General features: G+C 38.3%; 1 protein-coding gene across 1 annotated transcript; it reads right to left on the bottom strand.

The window, feature by feature from the left end:
• Positions 1 to 358: 358 nt before the first annotated feature.
• On the bottom strand, positions 359 to 1,844 carry LOC108987654 (anthocyanin 5-aromatic acyltransferase-like). The gene has a single exon (XM_018960605.2). The coding sequence runs from the start codon at positions 1,821 to 1,823 to the stop codon at positions 396 to 398; it is 1,428 nt and encodes a 475-aa protein (XP_018816150.1). The 5' UTR covers positions 1,824 to 1,844; the 3' UTR covers positions 359 to 395.
• Positions 1,845 to 8,400: the final 6,556 nt, after the last annotated feature.

Raw genomic sequence — 8,400 nt, 5'->3', positions numbered from 1 at the left:
AGAAGGAAAAAAAAAAGAAGGAAAGAGAGAGAAACAAAAAAAAAAATGAAGGCCAATCAACAAATGAAGACAGGTTCATTAAAAAAAAAAACAAACAAACAAATGAAGACAGGTTGGTTGGAGAGCTTCTTACAAAGCATGCATTTTAAAAACACCCACGTTAATTAAGTATGCTATATTATATACAGGCCCCCCCTTTTTTAATTAAGTGCTATTAAAGTGTAGCACTACTCTACTCTTTTTAATTAAAAAATACAAAACTAATTTTAATTCTCCATGGAAAGTTGCGCGACGAATTAAATATGCTTTTCACAAAAAACACAAAGAAATAATTTGAAAATACCAATGTTGTCAATAATGCAGGAAGTACCCAAATAAATAAATAAATCCCCCAATCATGGAAGAGGGAGAGCCTTGAGACCTTCATTGAAGAAACTGGAAAAAGCATCCATTTGAGGTTTAGGTAGGACAAGGCCAACCTCAATGCCACCCTTCACATCCCTACTCTCAGTGAGTGAAATGGCTCCCGTAGAATCAATTGAAATGTCTTCTACTTTCTTGGGTCTTCCCAGCCCGAAATCAGTTTCATAAAGATCCACTTTAGGCGACCCAGCAAGCATAACATGGATCTCCGACCTGAATAACACTTTCCAATCTGAAATCCACTTCTCTGCACCTTCTAAAATTTCCTTATCTAACCTCTTCACAGTGCTTCCAATTGCTTTCGCAGCTGCAACAAGCCCGTCTTCTCCCGCTAATCCATTCCTCCTCGCCATGGTCCGGCCAAACCCGACGCAATTGCCAAAATACGTTGTAGGCACCGGAAAGTCCAGACGGGTAATACCGCCCGCAATGAACCCCAAGTAATTCGGATCCTCTCTGCCATATTTCTCATTATTCAACCCCTCTTGGGTTTTAACTAAACATACCCATATAAATGCACATGTTAGGACGTACGCAGATAAATGTTCCGGGAGAGATTCATTTTTAATGTTGCATTCTTCAACAATGAATATTTTGATCCGCTCCATGTCCTTCGAACCCACGACAAATGTGGTTCTAACCATGTTGGACAAATAATATCCGTCATTGGCTTCTGTCCCAAAAACAGTCTTTTTTGAAAATCTTCTTCGCTGCCACCACTCCTTCAAAAGAATCTCCTCGAGCCCATATGCGTCCACAATCACCTTCCGGTCAAAGCTTGGTAAAGATTTGATGGGGTAAGAGTCTCCGAAGCTGCAAAAAGAGGCCCAGGTTTTGATGAAATTGTTGAACGTCCTTTCATCTGCTACAACTTGATGGTAAGCGAGTCCAATACAAAAGCCAGAGCCTGGAAAGACTGTGATTTGGACAGCTAACAAAGGAAGCAAGCGCTTTTCATCAGCACACAAATATGGTGGAAGCAACTCCGGAACAAGTTGGTAGAATTCATTGACATCCCGGGGATGATTACCCGAAAGATGGTTGAAATCTCCAGCAGACTCGGCAACGGTCAAAAGAACCTTATTGTTGTCAGCTTGGGAGCAAACCAGGTGGGGCTTGCCAGGCTCGGATGGTAAGTTAAGGTTACCGGCAAAAGGGTAGTAGAGTTGGAGGGTCAAGGAGAGGGAGCGCTTGAGGTTAGGGAGGGCAGTGGATGTGAAATAATTGGTTGGGTGGGGATATTCATAGAAGAACAAAGGTTGGCTTGGGGAGAAGAATAGCCATGGTATGTCAAAGAAGGTTAGAGGGAGAGAGGAGCCGGTTTGTGGAGGTGATGAATTTGGAACTGGGGGAGAGATATACAAGTGCTCAAGTACCTTGACTGGGGACGCCTTTGCCATGGATATGAATGAGAGGGAGAGTATGACTGATTCTGATAATTCTGATATAATGGGACTTGGGTAGCTAACATGTTAAAAAAAAATATGGGACAAGGTGCACGTGAGACAGCAAAATGTTAAAAAACAAATAAAATTAAGTTCCTGGGGCCGACCATTAGAAGTTAGAACGGAAACTTTCACATGGGAAAATAAAGAGTACTCCTTAAATTTATCTTTAAAATTTAAAGAAATATAAATAAAATTATCTATATTAATTTTTTTAAAAAATAAAAACTTGAACTATGAGTTATAATAATTTTAAGTATATTTTTAAATTCAAATATATACTATTCATCTTCAAAAATAATATTTTATTATAAAAATTATCTTAACTGCTTTACTTTTTAGTTTTCATTTTTCACGATTTTTACTTAATTCCTCTTAACGCCATTTCATTTTTATTTTTGTGTTCACTTTCTTGGCAAATAGTACTAGAATAATATAGAGGTATTTTAACGAGTTATTACAAACTGTTTTAAGAAGATAGGGGGGTCATTTCGACTATGGAAGTCCAGTAAACATTGGGGCTGCTAGATAATATCAATGTTTCAAATTTCATGTAATTACATATCTACATATAGATTTTAATGATAACAAATAAATTTAAGCATAAAGGAGTCTCAAGTTCAGGTTGTCTACACAATGAAGCCAAGTACATCAATGAACCAAGTATGAGTAAAAAATGGAACAAGTTTACAAAGAAAGCTGCTAGAGTAATTTTGTACATCTCTTAATAAAACTCGAAATTGGATTAAAGCTCAAAATTAATATTTTCTCATAAAGCATCAAATTGCATTTTCCACATGTGCATAATATATTTAAAAATTAAAAATTTGAAATTTAAATTTTTGAAATATGATTGATTGTCATATTTCACATATGCATATTTTGTTTGAAAACTTTGAAAAGTAGTTGATGCTCTTTTTGACATATACAAAAGGTAGATGATTTTGTTTGAAAATCTTGAAAAGTAAATAATACTCCTTTTGTCCTGCGAAAAGTAAAAGATTAGGTTTGAAAATTTTGAAAAGTGATTGATGTTCTTTTTGAAATACGCGAAATGTAGATGCTTTTGTTTGAAAATATTGAAAAATAAATCATGCTCACTTTGTCATATGCGAAAAGTAAAAGATTAGGTTTGAAAAATTTGAAAAGTGAATGATGTTGCCTTTGACAATTGCAAAAAGGAGAAATTTTTATTTGAAAAATTTGAAAAGTGAGTGGTGCTTCTTTTTGACATGTGAATTTTTTAAAATTTGAAAATGAAGTCTCATATACCTATAAATAACTCAATAGAGATCTTCAACTTAACAACACAATGCAACAACAAGAGCATACATGCATCAATTGTAAGTTTTACAACATTCATTCAAAACTTTCAATCTCTATTCTCTAAGCATTGAACCTTAACCCTTGTTTATTTTGAGAAAGAAATATATTGTTTGCACTGTATTGTTCTTATTCCACTCATTGAGGAATGTTTTCTGATAACCTACCCACTATCAACTCTTGTATCAATAAAAGAGTGTGTATAACCCTTGTGTGTGTATAGAAGAAGTTATACACATGGAATAATTGAATCACCACGTGTAAAGTGATTGCAAATGTAGATGGTGTTCTATACAGATTCTTTATAGCGGTACTGCTCAAAGGTGTAATAGGTTTCTATCACCACCTAGAGGAGGTTGAATAGTGAATTTGGAAATCCTCAAATGGTAGCTAGAGGCGATAACATAAGCAGTGGGGCTGAACCTCGTTAAAATACTGAATTTACTTCCTCTTACCCTTACTCTTTATATTTACTGCTTTTTCATATTTTGTTCATATTTTATATTGTATATTTGGTTTATAATAGTGGATTTTTAAATCCAACCCAATTCACCCATCTCTTGTGTTAGTCATCTGGACAACAATCTCAATATCATCAGGATTTGATATTAGGGATGAAAGTTCAATGAATGAGATTTTTTATGGAAATATGTGGCCTATATTTTTAGGGAGTGTGGGGTTAGAGGTTGTGAAAACGCTCTTAAAGTGTTCAATGAAAGAAATTTGGATGATTGAGGGGTCTGAGGACCACATAGCTCGTGCAATCTTCAGGCTGTCAATGACATTGCTCCTTCTTTTGATGGTGGTTGATAGATGGAAAAATCTAGTGTTGAGATCTGTAGTTGTGAGCCAAGTTAGGCTTGATTTCTGCCTCCAAAGTTGTTCTTCTCTCAAAATGAGTTCATTGAGGTTTGATTGGAGGTGTTCTTCCAAAGTTCTATCAATAATACCTAAGGGTGAGGATTGAACTTTAATGAAAGCTTCATTGAGGAGGTGAATCCCAGATTGGATGTTGCCAAAAGAGAGCTTGTTTCAAAATCTCAGGGCTTGTTTTGTTGCTCACAATTTTGTTGCAGAGTATAAGGGTAGGGGAGCCATAATTGAGATGGTGCCATGCTTTTTTTACAACTTCTGTGTTGGATGGATCTTTGGTCCAGAATTCTTCAAATTTGAACGGTTTCTTTTGGTTTTTTGGGCCAGAGGTTGAGGGGATGATCAGTGAGTGATCTGAGGAGACCATTGGAAGGTTAGTCAAATGTGCATCAGGGAAAATGGTTCTCTAGAGATTGTTGGCAATGCCCCTGTCTAATTTTTCACATATGTTAGCAAGCCCATTTCTCCTATTTGACCAAGTGAATTGGGGTCTTGAAGCGCCTAAATCAATCAGACCATTTTGTTCCATCAGGGAAATGAGGCCTGAGGGTTTGGATGAGCTAGCAAAGGGGTGGTCCCCTCTTTTCTCAGTTTGATTAATAATGCTATTGAAATCCCCTAGTCCTAAACAAGGCCCTAGGAATGAGTTGATGATTGAATTGAGCTTATTCCATAACTCAATTTTGTATTTTTGTTGGGCTGGACAACAGATCAAGGTAAGCAACCATGGATGATACACAGGGTCCAAACACAATAAAAGAGCTATAATATTACTATAGATATTTACAAACTCTACATCCAAACCCAGTTTCCACATAAACAGCAAGCCAACCCTTTTACCAGATGGGGTATATGAACATAGGAAGTAAAGCCTAGTCTATTTATAATAGTTTGAGTATTTACATTAGAAAAAAAATGTCTCCATCAAGAAGACTCTATCAGGGTTATGATCCCTAATGTTGGCCCTCAAACTTCTCATTGCACGGGGCCCCCTGCTGTTTTAGGATAGTAACTTCATTTCTTTGGGGGTGGCAGTTTTGGGTCTGCCATCGTGGCCTCAGAAATTGGGGGAGGGGGGATTGGATTGTTGGGATAGAAGGGTTGATTTCTTTGTGAAATGGATGAGATTTGTTACCTGGCTTTTTCTTCTGAGAAGAGAGATATACTGACAGAGTGAGATCATCACCGAGCGAGTTCTCAGATCCTGGATTAAGATGACTTGAGAAACCTTGTTTTTCGTGTCTGCCAAAGTTTTGTTTGCCTTTGGTGTTTGGGGTAATAAGTTCCGAGATCAACTTGTAGTGTATGAGAGCTTCTCCAGACGTGTATGGGAATGATATTTTGCGAGGGGTAGTGGGTTGTTTATAATTGGTAGGATTTAGATGAAGGTCTATGGGATTGAACAATAGGGGGATGGTGAGGAAATTGCCTCTATGGTCGACGATTGGAAGGAGAGGGGGTAACAAGGGTTTGTTTCAGTGGTGTGTAGTACTAGTTGTTAAGGAAGGGGGTTTAGGTGGGGAGCATGGGTTGGGCGATAGTGGGATATGTTGGGTTGGGGTCTATTACGGTTAGGGATAGGATAGATTTTCTAGATGGGCTTACGAGCAATAATATTTTATGGTTTGGGTGATTGATTTATGATGGGCCCAATATATGTTCAAATTGTGGTATAATGAACTTGTAGAAAGAAGGGCCTGTGGAAGATGGGTTTATGCGCGAGAGAGTGGGATTAGAGATAATGAAGGGAGAGATGGGCATTATTTGGGTTGCAGAAGATTTGTTCAGAGATGGAATCTGGAGGCTACAAGGGATCTTATGGGGAATTGGTTGATCAGAATGGGTGGTTGGATTTGCGAGAGATAATTGGGTAGGGGACATGGAATTTATTTGGGTTATTTTTTGTTGGCTCAGTATTGGATTTGGGGTGGGATAGGGGGACAAGTTGGCAGGAATTAAATGTGTATGTTTCTTCAGCGCGACATTTGGCCAAGTGGCATGGTACTGTTTTTAGTTTTCTGCATGCATTCTGAGAAGGAGAGGTGGGTTACTGTGTTCATGAGGAGGCTTTCATGGTGCAGTTCTAGGATGAGCTCCATTTTCTCCTTCCCCTTACGGGATTGGTTTTCAGTGATGATGTGGGGCAAGTTGATCACTTCGCTCGTAATGACCTGATGTGATGGGGTTGGTTGTCTGTTTCAGGGTTCATAGGTAGATTTGACTGAAGTTGGTTCTCGAGGGTGGGAGATGTTCTCAGGGATAGGTTTTTTGACTTTGACTTCATTTGGGATTTAGCTCTCATCCAAGGGCCAAAGGTGAAAATTTCTTATGGTTCGACTATGAAGGAACATTGATGGTGCGTATGACCTAGACGTCCACATGAGTAACAGAAATCGAAGAGCCTTTCATATTTGAAGATGATTTTGGCATTGGATTTACTCAAACGAGGGAGCTGGAAACCATCTTGAATGGGGGTTGAGGCTTTAAGTTGGACTTTTAGTCTGAGAGATTTTTTTGGTTGACCCCTCAAGATTGAAGAATAGTCTACACAAGAAGTGTAGTCTATTTCGAGTATATTGCCTAGAACCCTACCTATTTTTATGGCGTTTTCGGATGTCATGAGCTGTAGAGAGAGGCCATGGATTTGCAACAAGAAGGTAGAGTGTTAATGAAAGTGTAGGTGAAAATGAAAGTGTTAATGTCTAGATCATTTATGGTCTAGGTTAGACCCTCTGCAAAGCTCCATATGGCTTTGATGGTAGAATGGAACGTAAATCTATTTAGCAGGCGAGAGGAGATGAGTCTACCTACCATTGTGTGATTTGAATTGCGGACTATTGCTTCAGGTGCAGGGTCTAGTAGGGCTGTGCATGTGACCCGATCACCTGTCGGATCCGATGAGACTCACCCGACCCGAACCGAATTTTATCGGGTTATAATCTGAGCAGGTCTCCAAACTGGAAAATAGCGGGTTCGTATTTTGGGTGTCAACCTGACTGAGCTTTTCAAGTATAAAAGTATACTTTGTTCTCATACCTTAGCCAGAGCCGCCCCTGAGCAATGTGCTCAGTAAAGTTGTTCTCCCACAATTGCAACACCTCCAACTCTAGCATGACGGAACATCGGGGATTGAAATGCTTAAGCAGAAGAATCAGGGAGGCAACAGGTTGAGGAAGAGAGAGCGCTCTTGGCACTGGAAATGGCAATCGAGTGCGTATGAGGTGATGCAACATGCTTATCTGTGTCGACCCATCTGTCCAATATGTAGATTGAAGAAGATGGAAATAAAGCAAAGAGAACCACTGAGAAGCTGGAAGAAAGTATTAGTGAAAAAAAATTTTGGGTTTGCTATGCAGAGAAGAAATTCACAAAAATTGCTTTTTTGAGTTTGCTATTTTTTTTAATTGAAAAGGTCGAAAAAAACTCCAACAATTAAAATCTGAAAACCATTTCAAATTTTCAACAATATCTAAACAGGAGAATCCCAACCCTTATTGATTTAAAGGATTTTTTTTTTTTTTTTTTGGTTCTTTCGTTCTTGGATGGTTTTGGCCCATATACTTTCTGAGTTTTTTGAGTTTGCTATGCAGAGAAGAGAAAAGAAGCAAAAAGGGATGAGCTTTTTTCTGTGAACAAGTCGTTTCTAAAAGGAAGAGTAAATGACATTTTTAAAGGCCGAGTCATACGGGTTCGACCCCATTTGATTTTCTTCGGGTCAGGTTGGGTCGGTTTGGCGCTTTAATCAAGACTAAACGGGACGGGAGGGGTCGGGTCGGGTCGGGTCGGGTCGGGTGTGAACCTAACTGTAACAGATCGGGTTGCAAGCCTAGGGTCTAGTTGCAGATTGTTCCAGGAGAGGGCCTCTGTTAGGGAGACAAGTTTGATTGGGTGGGTATTGAGAGTAGTTGGGGACGTCGGTTGACTGGAAGGTGGATGGCTTGGGTATTTCTCAGAAGAGATAGAGAGAACTAGCTGGAGGAGTTTAGAGAACTTAAATTGCCAAAAATAATTACGACCTTAATTAAATCTATTTTAATTCCTTAAACTATTATTTTATTGTCAGTGATCATCAAAATTCATAAAAAGATGATTATGGCCCTAACAACTTAAAAGCAAAAATGAAAAATGATTGAAATCGGAAAGGTAGTAAATTAAAAAAATAAGAGATATATATAATTCAAATAAGAAATCCCTTCCAAAAAAAAAAAAAAAATCAAATAAGAAAGTAAAAGAGTCAAAACTTGTTTGTCTCCCTCAATTAATTCTCACCCCTCCATTTTGGCCTAGCAATTGTTTTGCCACAAAACACGTATAAACAAAGAAGCATAAAAATCGA

Source organism: Juglans regia, chromosome 5 (genome assembly GCF_001411555.2).
Source record: "Juglans regia cultivar Chandler chromosome 5, Walnut 2.0, whole genome shotgun sequence".
NCBI classification, from domain to species: Eukaryota; Viridiplantae; Streptophyta; class Magnoliopsida; order Fagales; family Juglandaceae; genus Juglans; species Juglans regia.
This window is presented reverse-complemented; position numbering and strand designations above follow the sequence as displayed.

What these genes read in the sequence shown, in the direction of transcription:
- LOC108987654 (XM_018960605.2), bottom strand. Translation starts at nt 1,823, where the DNA reads ATGGCAAAGGCGTCCCCAGTCAAGGTACTTGAGCACTTGTATATCTCT.